This window comes from Chiloscyllium plagiosum, unplaced genomic scaffold (genome assembly GCF_037043375.1).
Source record: "Chiloscyllium plagiosum isolate Xiang-an unplaced genomic scaffold, Cpla_swu_hap1 HiC_scaffold_31, whole genome shotgun sequence".
NCBI lineage: Eukaryota > Metazoa > Chordata > Chondrichthyes > Orectolobiformes > Hemiscylliidae > Chiloscyllium > Chiloscyllium plagiosum.
In genome coordinates, this window is record NW_028270169.1 from 23,517,522 (window position 1) to 23,541,642 (window position 24,121).

General features: G+C 39.7%; 1 protein-coding gene across 18 annotated transcripts in view; it reads left to right on the forward strand.

Annotated features, from left to right (window-relative positions):
- The window catches only part of myo18ab (myosin XVIIIA b), a 291,739-nt gene extending 276,034 nt beyond the window's left edge, over nt 1-15,705 (forward strand). For 16 of the 18 annotated variants that reach the window (XM_043718437.2, XM_087977345.1, XM_087977346.1 and 13 more), the window contains 3 exons: nt 5,724-5,846; nt 6,384-7,759; nt 13,734-13,874. In XM_043718437.2, coding sequence (XP_043574372.2) covers nt 5,724-5,846; nt 6,384-7,758 — 1,498 coding nt within the window. In that variant the 3' untranslated portion in view covers nt 7,759; nt 13,734-13,874. Of the gene's footprint in view, nt 1-5,723; nt 5,847-6,383; nt 7,760-13,733 lie in introns of all 18 variants that reach the window. The other 2 variants (XM_087977357.1, XM_087977358.1) reach the window with 1 other exon arrangement.
- Nucleotides 15,706-24,121: the final 8,416 nt, after the last annotated feature.

Here is a 24,121-nt window from a genome sequence, read left to right on the forward strand (position 1 = left end):
CCACAAAGGTATACAGGAAAGCCACACACACAGACCAAGTCCTGAACTATGAAAGCAACCACCCCAACACACACAAACGAAGTTGCATCAAGACACTATTCAAAAGGGCCACAACACACTGCAGCACATCAGAACTGCAAAAAGAAGAAGAGGAACACCTATACAAGGTATTCGCCAAAAACGGATAGCCGCCCAATTTCATCAACAGATGCCTAAGAGAAAGACAACAGAACGAGGACATGCCGCAACCCAAAGGACTAGCCACACTACCATACATCAGGAGCATTTCAGAAATGACAGCCAGACTATTGCGACCACTAGGACTCATAGCACACAAACCAACAGCCACCCTCAGACAACAACTCACCAGAACGAAGGACCCAATACCCAGCATGAGCAAAACTAATGTAGTGTACAAAATCCCATGCAAGGACTGCACAAAACACCATATAGGACAAACAGGAAGACAGCTAACGATCCGCATCCTTGAACATCAACTAGCCACGAAACGACACGACCAGCTATCCTTAGTAGCCACACACGCAGATGACAAGCAACATGAATTCGACTGGGACAACACTACCATTATAGGGCAAGCCAAACAGAGAACAGCCAGGGAATTCTAGAAGGATGGCACTCATCCACAAACTCCATCAATAAGCACATCGACCTGGACCCAATATACCGGCCACTACAGCGGACAGCTGAAACTGACAACCGGAAGCGGCAGGGACAGGCCACTATAAATGGCCTTTGGTTAGAGTGAAGGTCTTGGAAAGCAGAGCATTCTGACCAAATTGTGAAGCTGTCATTGAATTAGAAACATAGAAAAAAATACAACGCCGTGCAGGCCCTTTGGCCCTCGATGTTGCGCCGATCCAAACCCACCTAACCTACACTAGCCCACTATCCTCCATATGGCTATCCAATGCCCGTTTAAATGCCCATAAAGAGGGAGAGTCTACCACTGCTACTGGCAGGGCATTCCATGAACTCACGACTCGCTGAGTAAAGAATCTACCCCTAACATCTGTCCTATACCTACCCCCCCTTAATTTAAAGCTATGCCCCCTCGTAATAGCTGACTCCATATGTGGAAAAAGGTTCTCATGGTCAACTCTATCTAAACCCCTAATCATCTTGTACACATCTATCAAGACACCCCTAAACTTTTATTCTCCAATGAAAACAGCCCCAAGTGCCTCAGCCTTTCCTCATACGATCTTCCTACCATTCCAGGCAACATCCTGGTAAACCTCCTCTGCACCCGTTTCAGTGCCTCCACATCCTTCCTATAGTATGGTGACCAAAACTGCACACAATACTCCAGATGCGGCCGCACCAGAGTCTTATACAACTGCAACATGACCTCAGGACTCCGGAACTCAATTCCTCTACTAATAAAAGCCAGTACGCCATATGCCTTCTTCACCGCACTATTTACCTGGGTGGCAACTTTCAGAGATCTGTGTACATGGACACCAAGATCCCTCTACTCATCCACACTACCAAGTATCTGACCATTAGCCCAGTACCCCATCTTTTCGTTACTCTTACCAAAGTGAATCACCTCACACTTACTACATTGAACTCCATTTGCCACCTTTCTGCCCAGCTCTGCAGCTTATCTATATCCCGCTGTAACCTGACACATCCTTCCTCACTGTCAACAACTCCACCGACTTTCGTATCATCCGCAAACTTGCTCACCCAACCTTCTAGCCCCTCCTCCAGGTCATTTATAAAAATGACAAACAGCAATGGTCCCAAAACAGATCCTTGCGGAACACCGCTAGTAACTGCACTCCAAGATGAACCTTTACATCAACTACTACCTTCTGTCTTCTTCCAGCCAGCCAATTCCTAATCCAAACCTCCAACTCACCCTCAATGCCATATCTCCGTATTTTCTGCAGTACCCTACCATGGGGAACCTTATCAAATGCCTTACTAAAATCCATGTACACCACATCTACCGCTTTACCCTCGTCCACCTCCTTAGTCACCTTCTCAAAGAATTCAATAAGGTTTGTGAGGCACGACCTGCCCTTCACAAAACCATGCTGACTATCCTTGATCACATTATTCCTATCCAGATGTTCATAAATCCTATCCCTTACAATTCTCTCAAAGACTTTGCCCACAACAGAAGTGAGACTCACCGGCCTATAGTTACTAGGGTTATCCCTACTCCCCTTCTTGACCAAGGGAATCACATTTGCTATCCTCCAGTCTTCTGGCACTACTCCTGTAGACAATGAGGACATAAAAATCAAGGCCAATGGCTCTGCAATCTCCTCCCTTGCTTCCCAGAGAATCCTAGGATAAATGCCATCAGGCCCAAGGGACTTATCTATTTTCACCCTTTCCAGAATTTCCAACACCTCTTCCCTACATACCTCAAAGACGTCCATTCTAATTAATTGTGACTCAGTATTCACATCGGCAACAATGTCCTGTTCCTGAGTGAATACTAACGAAAAGTATTCATTCAGTGTCTCCCCAATCTCTTCAGCCTCCACACGCATCTTCCCACTACTATCCTTGACTGGACCTATTCCTACCCTAGTCATTCTTTTATTCCTAAAATACCTATAGAAAGCCTTTGGGTTTTCCCTAATCCTACCAACTAAGGACTTTTCATGTCCCCTCCTTGCTGCTCTTAGCTCTCTCTTCAGATCCTTCCTGGCTACCTTATAACTCTCAATTGCCCCAATTGAACCTTCTCGCCTCATCTTTACATAGGCCGCCCTCTTCCCTTTAACAAGGGATTCCAATTCCTTATTAAACCACGGCTCCCTCACACGACCCTTTCCTCCCTGCCTGACAGGTACATACTTATCAAGGACACTCAATAGTTGCTCCTTGAACAAGCTCCACATATCAATTGCGCCCTTCCCTTGAAGCCTACTTTTCCAAGCCACGCATCCTAAGTCGTGCCTCACCGCATCATAATTTCCCTGCCCCCAGCTATAACTCTTGCCCTGCAGTGCACACTTATCCCTCTCCATCACTAGAGTAAAAGTCACCGAATTGTGGTCACTGTCCCCAAAGTGCTCACCTACCTCCAATTCTAACACCTGGCCTGTTTCGTTACCCAGAACCAAATCCAGTACCGCCTCACCTCTTGTTGGCCTGTCTACATATTGTGTCAGGAAACCCTCCTGCACACATTGGACAAACACCGACCCATCTAACGAACTCGAGCTATAGCTTTCCCAGTCAATATCTGGAAAGTTAAAGTCCCCCATAACAACCACTCTATTACTTTCACTCTTCTCCTGAATCATCCTCGCAATCCTTTCTTCTACGTCTCGAGGACTGTTAATTATACAGTTGTTGTTCACTACATGACATTCAAGAAGGTTTGGAAGCTCGGTAAATGCAGAGGAATATCACTCCTAATCAAAGATGGTATTGATGTGATAGTTAGAGATAACTTAGTTCAGGGGATCAGGATGTAGAATTATTTTAGGTGTACATTAGGAATATTACAGGGGGAAAAAATTACTTTAAGGTGTGATCCACAGAGCCCATAACAGTAATCACAACGCAGGGAGAGGTATACAAGAAATATGTTGTGCATGTGGTAAAGTGATTGCAATAATGAAGTGATTTAAATTCTTACATTAACTGGAAAAATCAGATTATAAATAGTAACTTTGATGAAGAGTTTATAGAATGCTTTCAAGATTAGTTTCTTAGAGCAGAATATCCTGGAAGTGACCAGAGAGCAAGCTATAATTGGCTTGATATTGCAAAATGTGACAAGATTAAGTAATGACCTCAGAAAAAAAAATACATCTAGGGAGAAAAGATCATCATCTGACTGAATTTTACATCCAGTTTGAAAGTGAGTCGAAGATTAGAATTTTAAACAAGTAGAGTATGCGTTCATATTCAAAATTTCTTCCTTACCACAACCATGTTCTCAGCAATAAGATACAAATGAACTAGTTTAACAGTTATCTGCACTTAAAACTCCTCTTCCTTTGCTGTGCAAATTTTAGGCATGACTTTTGTATGCACTCTATTTTAGGTGTCTTCAAAATTGATTGTCCAGTTGAACCCAAGTAATAACTTGAAAATGATGATGAGCACTGGAAGTAACGAAATGGTATCTTCAGCTGTTACTAATATCATTTTTCCAGAAATCTTTCAAGTCAGGAAGTAGAGTCAGAGCAGGGCTATATGTTTAAATCTCAGAAATTTTATTGTGGTTGAGCATATTATCACAAATGCCACAAAACAAACTAAAATCATAAATGGTGGCATTGGAATTTTACACTCCATGTATCTGAGCTGCTGGAGTAGAAATAACCCAAAATTCAGCCTTGGCTTGTGATAAGCTATATGGATAATCGATCTCTGGATTAAAGTGGGCAACCTCACCCAGGTTATCTGTTCCATATGGTTATTCGCGAAGAAGTGGCTGTAGCCCTACTGAACAATGCACCTTCTTCCTCTGAGAGAGACTACTGATGATGGTTTAATCTAAGGATAACAATATTTCAAGCAAGGGCAAAAGTTGAAGAATCTTTTTCATGGTAACCTCAGCCGGTGCGGAAGTTGAAACCATTCTGTTGGCATCACTCTGCATCGCAAGTCAGCTGTTCAGACAGCTGGGCTAACTGCATCGTGTAGTTATTCGGTGACCTCTGCTGGACATGACCATGTGGACCTTGGTTGAGTACAGAACTTGGCTCACCATTCATGCCCTAACACCCAAAAAACATGGCAACATTATTTTCATGGTTGTCAAATGAATTCTCTGTGGAGAGCAGAAGTTAATACTTCAAGTCCAGTATGACTAGTCTTCAGAACTGGGGAATTTTGATTTCAGGTCTAAAGAAGAGTCATGTCAAACTCAAAAAAATTAACCCCTTGAGTCATGAATGACCAGTGTTTCAAGAGGGGAAAGGATAAAACATATTAAACAAAAATAGGGGCATATTATGTATACTAACACAGCTGGAAGTTTATAGCTAAAATGTCATTAATAGGGAAACAAATAATTGTGATCTGTTGTTTATCGTGATAGAAATTATGATTTTAAGTATAACTGCTATTATAAGTATTGTTGTCTTATGAGTAGTATGTTATTATGCTTTAAAGAGGCACACAGTATCAATATACCTTTTAAGAGACAGCATCATAATGTCAGCACTATACCATAGCATGGTACCAGAAGGTATAAAGGTCTCAAACTCTATCTTAATTTGGACAGTTTACAGCATAAGACTCTGATGGAATGACACTTCTTTTCATAACCAAATAGCCTAATACTAGCCCAGACACTTCAGTGTCCGTGAATCTAAAATTTGTACATAAAGGAGCAGTAATAAACATTGGATTCTTCAATATCATGTTACCCACACCTAGTTCTTATATTATGGTAGATAACACAAACATTGCTGTGTTGGTTACAAATACTTTGCTCGAGGCAAATCCAATTCTCTCATAACGATTAATGAGCCTGTTACTTTGACTAACTGCATCTGCAAATTAAAAGTTAAAATATGACATTATGTTAAATAATGCAGAAAGCTACTAACAACTGCTGTGTGCTGGAAAAAAAACACAAGCAATATATATATATAATTTGGACACCTTCCTACTGTGTGTTATATTCTCCCTTTTCTTTTAACCTGAATGCACTATCAAGCCTCAAAGGGAGATACATAAACATTAAAACATGTTTTTCACTGCATGTCTTGGAACAGTGAGGGTGATTCAGACACGGACTCTGAAGTTGATGAACGTGTCGATGACGTCAAATCCTGGCTGTCAAAGAACAAGGGCTCAGCCAAAACATATTCAGATGACGGAAGCCTAAAAAGTTCAAGGTTAGTAGGAAATCTGAATTAATTCAGTAGGTTTTTTTTTAAATGGTAAATGCTTTCAACACCAACATTTAAGTAAATATGCATTAACTTGTATTATTTTAGCAGAATATAAAGTTGAATATTAATATAATTTAAAAACTATATTGCCGACCAATATTTTAGACTTAACCATTTTGTATCTGTCAGTAAGTAATACTCCTTTACGTATCATGAAATAAAGTTTAAAAGATACTTAATAGAAATTGCTCTGAATTGCTCTGAAATTGCTAACTTATTTACTTACTTGGACATATTTTCTTCAGTCACAGGTGGGACATTGGACACTTCTTAAAACCTTTGCACATTTCCTTCTGCCTTGTCTCATAAATTGAGCTCATCGCAACCATCTACTTCAAAGCTATTTTCATGTGCCTTTTGCTTTTATTTCCCCTTTTATTGTCTATTACTACTGTTGGTGTTTAATTTTTGTACAATGTACATACTTTTATGATTAATTTGATTTTCTTTCTCTTTGTTTCCTGTTTGTCTATTAACCAGATTTTCTCTTAGTTTGGACCTGAAGGAGGGAAAGGAAGGGAAAGACTTAAAAGAAGGGAAGGAAATGGAGGATGTTAGACCAGTTTCTGTAATGAGTTCTCTCAGCTATCGTAAAAGAGGGAATATGAAGGATTCTCTTAGTGGTAAAAGCAGTAATGATCCCCTTCTGACAGCACTCAGTAAGGAACGGTCAACGTCACCAGATAGGTCTTTTCGAAGAATAAAGAAAACCACCAGTACAGACAATTTGAATGACAATGTCTCTGTTACTTCCTGGAAAAAGTCCCAAGGTGTCGAAGACTTGGATGATAGGGGATCTGTTATTTCTCAGGCATATTCAGAGGCCACAAATCGAGCTAGAAAAGGACTGGACAGGAGATGGGCCATGACCAGTCCTGACTTTGACAAAGCTTCTGCTGTATCAGTTCCTGTAAGTCGTATTTCAACATGGCGAGGCTTGGAAGCTGAGGATGATGTCAAATCATCTGTGAGTTTTGCTATAAACAGTCCTTCATCTAGCCTGAGACGAAGTCTTTCAAGACTTGATGACAATCAGACTGACTTATTCAGTCCGGTTAGCCCATTGCTCAACCGTAAGTCAGAAGTAGGAGTGCAAAGTCCTACACTTAGTGGTCGTACAGATTCAAGATTATCTTTCACTAAAAGTAGATTTGGTGAGATGGATGATGATGATGCTGCTGTCAGTGTAGTGCAAAGTGAAAGATCATCATATAGTCAGCAATCTGTAGGGCGCAGCTATAGTGTTCCTGCCAGACCTAGATCTTCTGCTTCAGATGATATGCAACTGGATAGTTCTAACATAAAACCCGTGGGCCACAGGAATTATTTGGATCCTGATTTAGAAGCTGCCATTAATGAAGTTCTGAATTATAAACCAATTACATTCAAAAGAACAAGTCTAGACCCAGACACTGAAGAGGATGAGGAAAAAATAAGTAAACAGCCATCCATTCCGTTAAGATCCTCTTCCTCTCTAGATTTCAGTAAGCCACAAAGTAAGAAAAGCAAAAAAAGCAGAAGTTTAGATTCTGAATCAGAAAGTGAGCAAAGAAAGAAAGTTTCCAAGAAACACTCTAAGAAGTCTAAGAAGAAACCAAAAAAAAAGGAAAGTGACTCTGAGTCATCTGAATCTTCGTCAAGTTCCTCCTCTTCAGGGTCTACAGTTTCATATCGAAGTATCAATAGTATCAAACGAGGTGCAAAAAAGAGAGAATCTAATTCAGAAGATGAATTGGATAAAGAAAGCAAAGCTGAGAAGTCTGGAAAGAAAACAAAGAAAAGCAGCAAAAATAAAATGAAGCAAGTAGACAGTGTGATGATGAAGTACTTATACAGACCAGAAAGTGACGAGTAAAGTAGGTCCATCTGAATTCTGTGTGGAATGTAACATTGAAAATGCATGACTATTTTTACTTCACTTCTCTTAACTGAAACTTACTAGTTGAAAAATTACATAGTTTATACTGTAATCATAAGCATGCTGTATTCTGTAGCAGTAATAATGTAATGTAGAGCAGAACCGAGTGGTACATTGAATTGGGTATAGGACAGTATAGAAATTACAGCCTCCTTTATGGAATAAGTGTTGTTCTGGCAACTAAAAGTTCTATGTTAAAGATGGTTTTGATTGTTCAATGGGCAAGAGTACAGCAAAAACCTAGCTATAATTTGGTTCAAGTTGATCATCTCACTTGTAGAGACTACTGAATGGCTGGAGTGGGAAATGGGAGAAATAAAAGTCTCATGGTGGAGGATGTTCTTCAGAGTTCAGGGCAAAATTAAGGGTCTTTGCATTAGTGTGCACATATGGAATTGCTTCATGTTGATTTTAACTGAAAAATGTGTTGCTGGAAAAGCGCAGCAGGTCAGGCAGCATCCAAGGAGCAGGAGAATCGACATTTCGGGCATAAGCCCTTCTTCAGGAATGAGGCAGGTGCGCCAAGCAGACTAAGATTAAAGGTAGGGAGGAGGGACTTGGGGGAGGGGCGTTGGGAATGCGATAGGTGGAAGGAGGTTAAGGTGAGGATGATAGGCCAGAGAAGGGGTGGGGACGGAGAGGTCAGGAAGAAGATTGCAGGTCAAGAAGGCGGTGCTGAGTCAGAGGGTTGGGACTGAGATAAGGTTGGGGGAGGGGAAATGAGGAAGCTAGAGAAATCTGCATTCATCCCTTGTGGTTGGAGGGTTCCGAGGCGGAAGATGAGGCGCTCCTCCACCAGGCGTCGTGTTGCCATGGTCTGGCGATGGAGGAGGCCAAGGACCCGCATGTCCTTGGTGGAGTGGGAGGGGGAGTTAAAGTGTTCAGCCACAGGGCGGTTGGGTTGGTTGGTGCGGGTGTCCCAAAGGTGTTCTCTGAAACGTTCCGCAAGTAGGTGGCCTGTCTCCCTAATGTAGAGGAAGGGAGAGGTCCTTGGCCTCCTCCCTCACCAGACCATGGCAACACGACACCTGGAGGAAGAGCGCCTCATCTTCCTAAAGACCACTCCCTCCGTGATTCCCTCGTCAGGTTCACACCCCCCCCACCAACCCAACCTCCACTCCCGGCACCTTCCCCTGCAACCGCAAGAAATGCAAAACTTGCGCCCACACCTCCCCCCTCACTTCCCTCCAAGGGATCCTTCCATATCCATCACAAATTCACCTGCACCTCCACACACATCATTTACTGCATCCTCTACACCTGATGTGACCTCCTCTACATTGGGGAGACAGGCCGCCTACTTGTGGAACGTTTCAGAGAACACCTCTGGGACACCCGCACCAACCAACCCAACCGCCCCATGGCTGAACACTTTATCTCCCCCTCCCACTCCGCCAAGGACATGCAGGTCCTTGGCCACCTCCATCGCCAGACCATGACAACACGATGCCTGGAAGAAGAGTGCCTCATCTTCCACAGATTTCTCCACCTTCCTCATTTCCCCCCCCCACCTTATCTCAGTCCCAACCCTCGGACTCAGCACCGCCTTCTTGACCTGCAATCTTCTTTCCGACCTCTCCGCCCCCACCCCTCTCCGGCCTATCACCCTCACCTTAACCTCCTTCCACCTATCGTATTCCCAACACCCCTCCCCCAAGTCCCTCCTCCCTATCTTTTATCTTAGCCTGCTTGGCACACCTTCCTCATTCCTGAAGAAGGGCTTATGCCCGAAACGTCAATTCTCCTGCTTCTTGGATGCTGCCTGACCCGCTGTGCTTTTCCAGCAACACATTTTTCAGCTCTGATCTCCAGCATCTGCAGTCCTCACTTTCTCCATGTTGATTTTAAGTCAAATAGTTACAGCCAGGAAGTAAACAGGTGAGTTTGGGACAACTAGTCATTCTCTTACCCCATCTGATTTTGCTTGCCATTTTTGTCATTGCAGAATTCACTTGCCAAACAGAGAAAAACCTGACCATAGACACTCTACTTATTGCCACAATTGAAGTGTTACTCTTTTCTGTCTCTAAAACAGACAGCAGGCTAACATGAAATGTAAAATTAATTGCATGTTGGGTGAATTCTTTTTCAATCAATACTAATCCTTTATTCCATAATGTAACATGCATAATACTAATCAATATTTTCTATATTGCATTCATGCTTCTTATTAAAAGTAATATGTAATTACTGTATCATAAATGATGAAAAGAGGATAAGACCTGATGGCTGATAGATATACCACTTAAAAAAAAAAAGGAATAGATCTAGCATTTGATACTAGGAGTCTAAGATAAGCTGCAGGGCATCATCAGCAGCAGATTTGTATTCAATCACAATCTGCAGTCTCATGGTCTGGCATTTCTCCCACTCTACTCATACCATCAAGCCAAAGGATCAAGCTTGGTTCAATGAGAACTGAAGGAGGACATGCCAAAAGCAGCAATGTACAAGACACTAGCAAGCCAGAAGGCATTAGGAACATAAGAACTAGTAGCAGGAGTAGGGCATTCATCCCCTCAAGCCAGCCCTGCCATTCTATAAGATCATGGCTGATCTGTCCCAGGCCTGAACTTCAATTCTTGTCAACTTCCCATAGCTCTCAACTCCTCATTTTCAAAAATCTATCTACTTAATCTTTAAATACTTTCTGTGAAATAGCCTTCACAAATCTCTGGGGCAGAGAATTCCAGACATTTACTAAACAGCCAGTTATTGACACAGCTAAGCAATCCCACCAGTGGATCAGTTCTGCAGTCCTGCTAGTCATTTGGTCATGGATGATGATGTATAATTAAACAACTCACTGGGAGGAGGTTCCACAAATATCCCCAACCTCAGTGATAAGGGAGTTCAGTATATCAGAGCAGAAAGATAAGGCTGTAACATTTGCAACATGCTTAAGCCAGACATTTTGACTGGATGATAGAAGATAGGAACAGGCATGGGTCATTCAGACGGTCGAGCCTGCCTCTCCATTCAATTTCCTCATGGATGATCATACGTGTCAGTGTCACCCCATCACCATAACCCAATACACCAATGAAAATCAGAAATATATCAATCTCTACTTTAGACATATTCAAAGATTTGAGTGTCCGCAGCAGTCTGTGTAGAGAATTCTAAAGATTCACAGCCCTCTGGATAAAATAATTTCTCATCATTTCTGATCTAAGCTATCTATTGCCCTTACTTTTAAACCATGTCCCCTGGTTTTAGATTCTGAAAACAGGGGGAATCTTATTAATTGAATCTACCCTGTCTATCCCTTTTAAGTATATTGTAAATTTCAATGAGACCGCCTCTCATTCTTCAAAACTGTAAAGAATATAGGCCCAATTTACCCAATCTCTCGTAATTGACTGTTCAGCCATCTTGGGAACAAGTCTGATGGATCTTCATTGCACTCTGTGGTAAGTTTCCTGAGAATGCAATCAAAACTACACACAGTACTACAGTTGAGATCTATCCAATTACTTATATAATTGAAGCAAGACTACTCCGGGTTACTCATATCCTCTTGCAATACAGGCTGACATTCCCTTTGCTTTCCTAATTCCTTGCTGATTTGCTTATTAGCCTTCAGTGATTCGTTGCCAAGGATACATGGGTCCCTTTGTGCACCACACTTCCTGATCTCTAACCATTTAAGAAATACTCTGTACATTGGTTTCTGCTACCAAAGCGGATAACCTCTTTGCCCATAATATCTTTCCATATTATACTATCACGTTTTTACCCATTCACTGAACCTGTCTAAATTCTTGTGAAGTGCCTTTACATTTTCCTCACAACACTCATTCCCACTTAGCTTTGTATTATTCACAAATTTGGGAATATTACATTTGGCCCCCATCTCTAAATCATTGATGTAGATTGTAAATGCTGGAAACGAAGTACCAATTCTTTGGTATTCCACAGCCTGTCAATGCAAGAATGACCCATTTATTCCTACTCTGTTTTCTGTACCTTAGCCATCATTAATCCTTGTCAGTACATTACCTTTTGTGTCATGTGCTTTAATCTTTCTAACCAGCCTCCCTGGGAGACATTATTAAAAGCCTTCTGAAAATTTAATTATACTATATCCATTTTATTAATTTTGTTAGTAACATCTTCAAAAAGAAAATTTCCAACTTGATTTCTCATTGACAAATCTATGCTGACTATGGGGACAACCAACTGATGAAGGAGTGGCGCTCCAAACGCTAGTGCTTCCAAATAAACCTGTTCGACTAAAACCTGGTGTGTTTTTTAAAATTTTGTCCACCCCAGTCCAACACCGGCACGTCCAAGTCATTATGCCCAATCTGATCATTATAAACCTGATACTTATTTTCTCATCGTCTGTAATAAATTCCACTATCTTTCCTATTACTGATGTAAGGCTAACAAGTCTGTAGTTCCTTGTTTTCTCTCTGGTTTCTTTCTTACCTAGTGTGGTGACATTTGCTACCTTCCAATTCCAGAATCTATAGAATTTTAGAAGGTAATCACCACACTATTTGTACAGCCACCTCCTTCAATACTGTGGGATGAAAACTTTCAGGTCTTGCAGATTTCTTAACTTTCAGCCCCTTTAATTTCTCCAGTACAGTCATCTTACTAATGCTAATTTCTTTCATCTTTTCATTCTCCCTAGCCACTTAGATCTGTACTTCTGGGAGATTTCTTGTAATTTCCTCAGTGAAATCAGACACACAGTAATAATTTAGTTACTCTGCTATTTCTTTATTCCCCATTATAAACTCTCCTGACATTTCCTTTAATAAATTGACATTTATTTTAGCCTAATGTTTCTTTTTTTACATACTTGCAGAAGCTTTTTCAGTCCATTTTTGTATAATTTTCTAGATTAAATTCATATTCTATTTTCCCTTTCTCCATCAGTTTATTGTCCCTTTATCATATTCTATAAATTTTCTGATTCACATGATCTTTCTTTTGTTAGCCTCCTCTGGGGGTCTCCACCTTCACAGATGACTGTCTTCAGCCAATCTCATTCGTTCCATTGTTGGTTGAGATTTATTACTTTCAGGTGAACAGTCTTTCTAGAAGTTCACTAAAGAAAATGCATCTCTTCTCTAATGAGAGAATTTAACATTGCCACTTGACTTTCAATGGCATTAAAACTGAATTGCACCACCGCTTTCTCAAAGGAAGCTAGGATGCACAATAAATGCGGGCACAGCCAGTGAAAATCCCATTTGGGCCATGAGCTGGAAAATAAGATTAGGATAGTTAGATCTTTGTGACCAGCAGGGACATGATGGGCTGTATGGCCTCCTACTGACTGTAAATGTCCATGTAAATCACCTGTAACTTCCTTGGCTCTAGCAAGCAAAATTTGCTCATTCTTCAAATTGATGTCAGATGAAGTCCACTGCGTGGCAAAACTTTGATTTGGAGAAAAGAAAAATGTAAATTCATCTCTCTCAATATTTGAACCATGTCTATTCTTTGATCATGGTTGACCCTCATTGGTAATCTCTAACCCAACAATGTCCTCTGCACTCAGGATTTTATAGAAGGGTTGAATAGAAATAATAGCTGCTGCTGGCATTTCTTCCATTAATTGTCAGAGAGAAAGAAAATTACTACTGCTTTGTTATAGTATTATTCCTGAACAAACTTAGATGTATGTTGTTTGCTGGTATCAAAACAAATCCAACTGTTTTAACTTGATATTTCCACTGCAGTTATAGCATCTATGCAAAATAAACCTGAGAAGACGGTCTAATTCTCCACTATTCTGGAGTCATCAGACCTTAGTCTTATCTAATTTCTGAATGTTTCTTCTAAGCAAAAGCTTTTGCATTGATGCTACAATTCTAAATACAATATAAAAAAATGTATTTTTTGGTTAAATGATTGTGTTTATAATGTAACATTCTTTTCCATTCCTTTCACAGCCCTCCATTGTATCGTCGACACGTCACTGTCATGAATTCTGATGATGAGATGGGCAATATTGAAGATACCCTGAAGTCCAGGATATCAACCAGGCGACCACTAAACAATAGTGGCAGTGACACCAAAATTGTGGAATCCAATGCATAGCGAAAAGTGTAACTGTTATCTACAGGTTCCTACTAACCAAAAAAGCTCAGCACATGACATTTGAATTTCTTGGGATATTACTGTGGTGATGTTGGGTTTGGTAACACAATAAAATTGGAAGTGGGATGAATGAAATACATGATGTCCTGATACTTTGTCACCTTGGTAATAGTCTTGCATGGTATTGATAGGCTGTGTTAATTTGAAATTTAAATTGACTACAAAGTGTACGATGATTGGTATTTCTTACAAGTATGGAATTTCCTGTTCTCATCTGCATAATTTGAAAGCCTGTAATATTTCTGGGTTTGCTTTCTTCTCTTGATTTGTTTTCTATTGCTATGGCTAATCTTTCTTATCAGCACTGCTTTCGAAATCTAATTCAAACTGACATCTCTGGTTGCAGTCTAAGGTGACCACTGACTTTTTCATGCAGTTATTTTTACCTGAGCCAAAGATTTGTTTTTTATTTCTCAATTCTAGACTGGAAAATTGACACAGATAAGAGCAAAATACCAGAACCCTTTGGCTTCAAACTTTTTCTCAAATGATGTATGTGTGCATATGTTAATACTTTTTGAAAATAAACAAATTTGGTGTTGATAGTTCACTAATGCCTACTCTTGCACAATCTGTTTACTTTGTATCTTGGAGCTCAAATAGTAGGATGTGTTTAATATCATATACCCTGCATTCGCTCTTCAAAACAAATAGTTTAAAAAAAAAAGTTGTATATGTAATCTTCTGTAGTCAAGATTTATAATCTAAAGGGACAAAAAGTAATTCGGAAAGGAGGGTATTGGAAAAAGCCAACCCTTTAGAAAATAATTTTTGAGTTCTTTTAATGTATACACTTGCTATTTATGTTTTGTTATCTCTTCACCATTGTGTTTGGTTATTCAATGGAAAAAGTGATACAGTCCTTAATGTCAAAGAACCTGCTGCCATTTAATCTTGATTAAATCAAAATACAAATTGAAACAAATAAATTGGATTAGTTTGCTTGAACATGATAACAGTGTGGAAATAGTTTGGGAAGTTGCAAGGTCTGTAAATTCAAATGGCTGTGATTCTTAAATACATAAATCATTTTCTGTCTTTAAAGTTTTCCAGATCACTTCTTCACAATGGTTGTTTTTGATTTTGGATATTTTAATTAAAAAATAGACATTAGTATTATTGTTTATTGTTCAAAATTAGTGACCATTTAAATCAAGGCTGGAACTTCAAAATAAAATCATTTTTAAAAATTACATACACCCTCATTTTTTTATCAAATTGCATGGATCATTTAAGTGACTCCCTGGAATATTAAGATATTTCTTTATAAAATAATTACAGGCACTATTCTGATAGTTCTCCTTGAATGCTCATTGACTTATTATGCCATAGTGTTTGATATGAAGTTTAAATGAAGACCTACTTTCCAGTATATAACTGTGCACTTTTCAAGAATGCAGACTATGTACCTCTTTACTCAGTACAGGTAATAGCAAACAGATTGCAGTTTTGCAAGGTTTATTAATATTTGTAATATGTTATTGAAATGGTACAATTTTATTCAGTTAGTCATAATATAGCACTGATGTATAAAGTTATGCAGTTAATTGGCAAATTGTGATATCAGAAGTTCTGCAGTGTAGCTTCAAAGATTTCTAATAGTGTAATGGAAACAGCTTTAACAGATGAATACATGTGTAAGAGAGGATGGATTGAAATTGCTTTGAAAGATTGCAAACTTGGAAAAAAAAATATTGTCCTCTATTAAATGTACTTTTTGTTGACTATTTATGTGGCAAAATAAACTTATTGGTTGTCTTACAAGTTCCCAAATTATTTTCTTCTTTATGACAATTGTAGCACAGAATAAACAGAAAAATAACTTCAGTCTCATTTTTGTTTTCAGGTATGTTTACTCTTAATTTAAGTTCTTAAGTAAATTCAAGTTAATTTACAGATCTTACCACAAGGAGCAGTGATGATTCATTGGTTACTTGCTAAATATATGTCATTTTCAGTAAATCATGTTGAAAATGATTCTATTTTTTAAAAATTATATCCTTCATGATTGCAGCTATTAATTAATTTTCCTCAATGCAATGATATCTGTTAAGTACTTCATTGAGGTTACATACATCTGAAAAGTGGGTTGTTCTCTGCATTCAGTAATGGTTAAAGTTTGAGAAATTAAGCTTAGTATTTGTGCAATAGGAATTATAGACTTTGTACCAGGTGTTAATAGATAACTCCAACACCTTCTAATTCATTTAATACAATAAGTGTTTGTATTATTAAATGCATTTTATCATTAATCAAACATAAATAGGTGGTTCACAAATTTTTCCATCAAACATAAGCTGAGAATGCTGCTTTTGTGACTGACTGAAGTAATATAATTCAATTTTTTGCCTGGGTTGTTTGCCAGTCTCAGTCTGAGGACAAATGTGATGATAGTGTAGTTTAGTGAGTTTAGAAATTAAATTGGAAAAAGTTTTGAAGAATGTGCCTATCAGTAACTCAGTTGTGGTTACCACCAAGCAAGTGTTTTTAATTGAGAGCTCCATCAACTTTTGATGTGCAGCTTTCAATTTGAAATTGAAGTTCCTGCTTTATGGGCTGAATTCTTGGAGATTTATGGAATTCTAACAAAGGGTATCAGAAAAATTGGGAAAAGAATGAAAGGTTTTGAAAATTTCAACACACCATTTGAACTTCAGACTCTCGTTGTGTAAACTGTTTCATAGCCATTTTGTGCCCAGCAACATTCTAGAAATAACGATCATTTTAATCTGTTTATATTTGTAATGATGTAGAACAGAGGGCAGGACACTAGTTAAACTCCCTTCTCTTACCAATATGCAATCGGAGGTTTAGTATCCACCAGAAGTGGGAGTCTACCTTCATTAAAATCTCATTTGAATTACAGCATCTCCAATTATGCAATTATTCAACAACACTGCTGTGGAGTGTTGGCGTGGAGTAAGTGTTTCTGAAATACTGTGAGATGCAGATTCTTGCTATTCCTTGAGTAGAAAATTGTAGGGACTGAGATTAACTCAAGCTTTATTTAGTGGCTCCTCAATTCTTCTGGAACAATGGTGATGGCGCCCTGGTTCTAGAACAGTGTGACCTTTATAATAGATACATAAACCTTGCTGTGATGACGCACCTATCTTCTTTTTGGCAGTTTAAGAGAGTTATTTTGACATATTAATGATCAAGCATGAAAGGAGGCATAACTTGGTTGTTTTGGCTTCATAAGCAATCAGATAAATATGGAGTTGTTTTTTATTTAGTGCTTCATGTGATGTGAGTGTCACTGACAAGGTTAGCATTTGATTCACATCCCTTAATTGTTATTGAGAAGCTAGTGATAAATCGTTGCTTTGAAATACTGCAGTCCATGCGGTGATGGTACTACCACAGTATCATGCCTCAGATTTTGAAGCAGTCCGTGTTCAAATACCTGAAAACCTGAACATTATTCAGGCTTGGGTTGAAAAGGGGCAAGCAACATTTGTTCAATACAAATGCAAGACAATGACCATATCCAAAAAGGCAATCTAACCATCACCCTTTGACATTCAATGGTGTTGTCATCACTGAAATTCAACTATTAACAGCCTGAGCATTACCATTGACCCCAGAACCTGAACTGGACTAGCCATATAAATGCAAAAGCTGCAAGAACAGGTCACAGGCTATGAGGAAGTAACTTGAAACGTGACTCTGAAAAGCCTGACCACATCTACAATATCCAAGTCACAAATGTGATAGAATTCTTGAAAAGAAGTAAAATCTAACTAGCTCTTCTGACCTTATCCATTCCCCGTCTTCTGACAATGATGGGGTTACTCTTGTCCTTACTTTCCACCCCACTAGTCTTTGCATTCAAAGGATCTTCCTATTCCATTTCTGCTACCTCCAACATGATGCTGCCACCAAAACCATCTTCCTGTTCTCTCCACATTCAGCATTCCACAAGAACATTCCCTCTGTGCAACCCTAGTCTCGTCCTCACTCCCCATGGCACCTTTTCATGCAAGGGGTGACCTTATAGAGGTTTATAAAATCTTGAGGGGCATGGATAGGATAAATAGACACAGTCTCTTCCCTCGGGTGGGGCAATCCAGAACTAGAGTGCATAGGTTTAGGGTGAGAGAGGAAAGATATAAAAAAGACCTAAGGGGCACCTTTTTCACACAGGAATGAGCTGCCAGAGGAAGTGGTGGAGGTTAGTATGATAGCAACATTTAAAAGGTATCTGAATGTGTATATGAATAGGGAAGGGTTTGGAGGGATATGGCTGGGTGCTGGAAGGTGAGACTAGATTGGGTTGGGATATCGGATTGGCATAGACTAGTTGGACCGATGTACATCTCTCTGACTCTATGAATAATTGCAGAAGGTATAACATTTGTCCACACTCCTTACTCCACTCCTCAATGTCCAAGACCCCAAATGCATTTTCCAGGTGAAGCAGCATTTGACTTGTAATTCCTTCAGTCTCATCGACTGTATTCACTGGTCATAATGTGGTCTCCTGCAACATTGGTGAGACCAAACAGGTTGGAATGACAAGCCCCAACCTCCCCATCCACTCCCACCACTACCAGTAGCCATGTTGTGTTTGGGTCTTGTTTACTTTGCACTTTATTAGAGAGGAGAAAGTGAGGACTGCACATGCTGGAGATCAGAGCTGAAAATGTGTTGCTGGAAAAGCGCAGCAAGTCAGGCAGCTTGGATGCTGCCTGACCTGCTGCGCTTTTCCAGCAACACATTTTCAACTTTATTAGAGAGTTCCACTTCTCTCACTTTCAAACTTAATTAACACCCATTTTACATATTTTCATTTTACTCCACTATTAACAGTCCCTTTGACTTTTGCTGTAGGTCCCTAAATCCTCTGCCGTCTTGCTGCTCCTCTGCCTCTGTCTAAAGTATTTTAAAAAAAAATTCTGATACCTTTCAGTTCTGAAGAAGAGTCATACTGGATTTGAAATGTTAAGTCTGTTTCTCTCTCCACCAATGATGGCAGACCTGCTGAGTTTCTCCAGCATTCTCTATTTGTTATTGCATATTCCCCATTTGCCTGGATGAGTGCAGCTTCAACAACACTTAAGGAGCTTGTCACCATCCAGGACAAAATTCACGAATATCTATTCCCTCCACTATCTATACACATTAGTAATAATGTACACCATCTATAAGATGCATTACAGAAAATCCCAAAAGCTCCTTCAACAACACCTTTTGAATCCACAACCATGTCCATGTAGAAGGACGAGAGCAGCAGATACATGAGGAGACCACCATCACCAGCATGTTCCTATCCTGGCTTGAAAATCTATCGCCATTCTTCCGGAGTCATTGGGTCAAAGCCCTGAAATTACCTCCCTAACAGCATTGTGAAGCGACTGGTAGCACATGGATCACAGTAGTTCAAGAAGACAGCTCACCACCACCTTTCCAAGGGATGGAACTAAATGCTGACCAGCAATGCCTGCATCCTCTGGATTTTTTTACAAAATAGTATGAAAATATATTTGCATTTGAGAAGAAGTGGTTTTATGAGTTGTAAGCTGCCATGGTAGGATATATAGGTATCTTGAATACAGTATAAAATCTTAAAATGACTCTTGTTGAATATGAGTGCTTGACTCTTTTATAACAGCCAAAACCAAAAAGTACATTCTTTGCAGTAGTGAATAGAGCATCTCAGCAACTTCACTATGGTGTAATTTACACAGAGTAAAAGGTAAATAACCACTTCTCTTAAAGTACTCAAGCACTTCAATCTGTCCTTATGCTGTCATATATGGAGATTTCTTTTTAATCCTCAAGTCAGAATTCATTGATATTCCATGTGTTTGTAACTTCAAATGAGCACAACTCTGTTTTCCCTTGTGGGAACTTCCAATGCTCCAGTAGCAACTATCAAGAATGATTCTTTTTACTGTCATTTTTGTGATTGCATAATTTACATCAGTCATTTTCTATTAATGCATAAGGTCCCAAATATGCATATAACTTTTGCTAACTGTGAGGCAGGCAGATTTATTCTTTGGATAGAATGACTTATTTTGAAAGAGTGGAAATATGAGTTTTGTGTATGTAGAACTCCTTTTTTATCTTGGCATCAAGGAAGAAATGCTGGCCAAAATCATTGGAGTTTTTTTATTGACGGAGATAAAAAGCAAGTCAACAATTTTTATGGATTTTATTACATTGACAAATTCAATGATATTAAACACCTCTGATAAATGCGGAGGATCATTCAAAATATGCCAAAGATTTGATCTGGGTTGTTTTGATGTGTGTTGAGTGCTGTTATGGAGTAATTTTTTAGATTAAAAATGTGTATTTTTTGAGTCCTATTTCTTCAAAGTCCAAAAATTCTAATTACAAATATTAGCATTTAATGTTTTGTAGTAAATCTGACTTGACACTTAAAAACAAATTAAGTATGTAATTTTACAAATTGTCTCCTAAAATGTAAGTTGCATGATCAAACACTGACAGTATTTTGCTATGCAATTATCTACTAATATGCATATACCCAAGGTTTTATTGATTTTTGGAAGTATTGCAATGGTCAGTTGAAAATGCCAAAATATACTTCATCAGGATTGTAACTCTTGTAGGTAGTTTATCTTTAGGTATCCACTCTTCTGTGTTTCTCTGACAATGCACTTTTAAAGCTGAGAAAGAGAGATGTTCATTTCCTATCCTACTGCCAGAAGATGCTGCACATCAGCCAGCAGCATGCTGGAGAGTGACCTAGAGGCATGTAATTTTCACTGCATTATCAGATGAACCCTGACCACTAATCAGCAGATTTCTATACAGGACAGCTGAATTCAGGAGTTCAGCAGAATGGCAGTTGAACTTTCTTCCTCCCTTGATTATACAGTTGAATATCAGTGCTGAGTCAGTGATAACATAAACCTCTGGTGTATATATAGCACATACAAGTAAAGTTCACAATTAATTGTTTGTTAATATGAATAAAAAACTGATGTAGAGAAATAAGTACTGATTCTAAAAGCCTATGGTTCAATTTTAGTGTTTGAAAGCTGCACAATTTTGTTATTTGCAAATGAAACAGAAGTTTTCCCCATTTTGAATAAGATTTCCAGAAAAAGAAAATATAAACATAGAAATTGATAGCTCACTGTGTGGAAGGGGTGATGTATGTTTGCAGGCATCAGGCAAAGGATTGGGGGTGGAGCAGTTACAAGACAAAGCTACAATGACACATCGAGTCAGGAATTACAGAAGATGATAGACAACAAGAATGAGAGATGTAGGAAATCATTTAATCTCAAAGTCGCCAAAACTTTTATAAGAACTGATCAATGTGAATAAAGTGAAGAACTGTTATGAAAAAAAGACAACATTACCATGGAACATGGAGCGTGAGAGAACTGACTAAATTTAGAAATTTAGTTGTAGGATGTGTGAACTGGAGACTTGCCAGATTTCACATTGTGTCGCAAAACACTGTCTCATAGTTTTGGTGACACCTAGTTCTATGTCAACACTTGACAAAATTGCAAGGGTTCAACATATGGGGGAGTGATCTTGCAGTGCAGTGGTGGTGCCCCCACCCATGATCCAGAAAGGTTGTGTTCCACTCCCAACTTAATTTGGGTTTATGTTGTAAGTTATATTTATTGACTCAGCACCCCAAAATATATCCATGAATGGCAAGATTCAAATCTCACTAGTGAGTGGTGAGATGCCCATTTTCCTACATTAGCATCTTTTTTCGTACTCTTGCTCCATTTACTTGCAGTTTGCTACTCTGCTAAGTGGCAAAGAGAAATTACATGGCAATGATTCCTGACAAAGGTGAACAGGTACCCGAGGGCTCCAGCTTACTTTTTGCTCCTCTGGTCCTCCATCTTGGCCAGCAGTCCCCAATAGCTCAGAGTATGTTCTATGGGTAGTGACTGCCTGCTGCCTCTGCCCATGGAGGTTGGCATCAGAAATCAACCTCACCACATCATTATGGCACATCTCTGATTTACTTAGAATACAATCATGCACTTAAATGTTGCATTTTGGAGTCACTGACTCATTGTAATGTTTTCACTAGTCTACTTAGTGTGTAGGAACAGTCGCCCATCTTATGCATTAGAGGTAGGGTGTACTTCCTTTGCTTGCTGTTGTGGCATTTACTCCTTTCGCACATCTTTGGATGCTAACATCTCTACCTTGACCTGCCCTTTTTGAGTTTACCTGCTCATTTGAGTTTACCTGCTTCACAATACTTCTGCCTTGTTTTGCTTTTTAGTGCAGGCACAAAACCAGGCAGGGTTTCAAAGTTGGCGAAAGTGAGAACTGCAGATGCTGGAGATCAGAGCCAAGATTAGAGTGGTGCTGGAAAAGCACAGCAGGTCAGGCAGCATCTGAGGAGCAGGAAAATTGACATTTTAGGGCGGCACAGTGGTTAGCACTGCTGCCTCACAGCGCCAGAGACCCGGGTTCATTTCCTGCCTCAGGCGACTGACTGTGTGGAGTTTGCACATTGTCCCCGTGTCTGCGTGGGTTTCCTCCCACAGTCCAAAGATGTGCAGGTCAGGTGAATTGGCCATGGTAAATTGCCCGTAGTGTTAGGTGAAGGGGTAAATGTAGGGGTATGGGTGGGTTGCGCTTTGGAGGGTCGGTGTAGACTTGTTTGGCCGAAGGGCCTGTTTCCACGCTGTAAGTAATCTAATCTAAAATTGTTTCAGGCAAAAGCCCTTCATCAGGAAAGTTGTCAGCATTGATCATTAAGGATGAGGATATGTTGGCGTACAGCACTCTACATGTAAGTAACATGTACAGCATGTGGAAACAGTTCACGTGGCAAATGCTTCAACTAAATGATTTTTCAAAGTCTAAGGGGATTAGTCTGCAGTCAAGTGAAGGTGACCTGTCATCAGGAGATCATGTCACAGTCAATCAAGGGCAGCGTCTAGTTTCACACCAAAGGCTTGGACAGGGTCAGTCATCCACTTGGAAGGATTATGGTCAACGATTCTGTGTCATTACAATGTGGAGAGTGGACAATGGTCAGTCCTGCAAATCCATTGCATTCAGTCAAGAGATTAGTCCAAGATTTGGTCATTAATAGGTCATGGCTGTTTTTCCAAGTCAGTGAGAGGAGTGGGTCATGGTCAGTCCTGGCATCTATTTATTGAAAGTCACCATGGGATTCAGGTGCCACCATTGTGGTAGGGTAGTTGAGAAAGTCAAGTATGGGTTTTGGAGATAGTATGCTGGGATTCATAGGAGACAATAATTGTGATCAAGGCAACTCTGCATATAAGAGTGCATTGGAGGATGTGTGTTATTGCATTGGTGGTAGGGAGATGGAGGGTATTTATTGGTCACCAATACCTTGGCTTTGACAGGGGGATAGTGCATGGCTTAGCTGTAGACCAAGGGCTCAGCAGCTATACTGGGTGATGAAGACTTAATTGAAGGTGTTAGCTGAGAATATGTGGAAGCTCAGAACTGATGGGATTGTCATGGAAAGTAAGAAAGCAACACAAAGCTTTATGGCATCCATTTATGTTAATGAGTAGTTGGCTTCCATCCCCATCTGAGTTGCAAATTTGCAATGGAAGTGAAACATAGCTACCACCGAACCCTAGGTGGATGGAGTAAATGTTCTGAGGAAGGGTCACCAGATGATAACTCTGATTTCTCTTCACAGAAGCTGCCAGACATGCTGAGCTTTTCCAGCAACCTCTGTTTTTTTTCCTGTTTGAGCAGTGGTTAGTACTTCTGCTGAGCAGAAACTCATGTGTGGAATGCCATAAAAGTGTGGTACAGAATGAATGATGCAAGTTGTGGAGAAGTGTTTGAGAAAAATTGCTAAGCCTCTCAAAGAGGAAACTCCATGAGAGTCCCTAAAATTAACACTTGGCCAATTTGTGGTATTTCTTAAAAAGTGAGCGACATTTGGGTGTCCTTGTTCATGAATCGCTGAAAGTTAAAGTGCAAGTACAGTCAAGAATTAAGAAGGCAAATGGTATATTAATCTGTATTACTGTAGGATTTGAGTGTAGGCCAAAGGTGCTTTTCTTCAATTATATGGAGCTGTGGTGGAACCACGCTTAGAGTACTGTGTGTAGTTCTAGTCCAACAGGTTTAATTGGAAGCACACTAGCTTTCGGAACATCACTCCTTCATCAGGTGGTAGTCAGTGAAGGAGCGACGCTCCGAAAGCTAGTGTGCTTCCAATTAA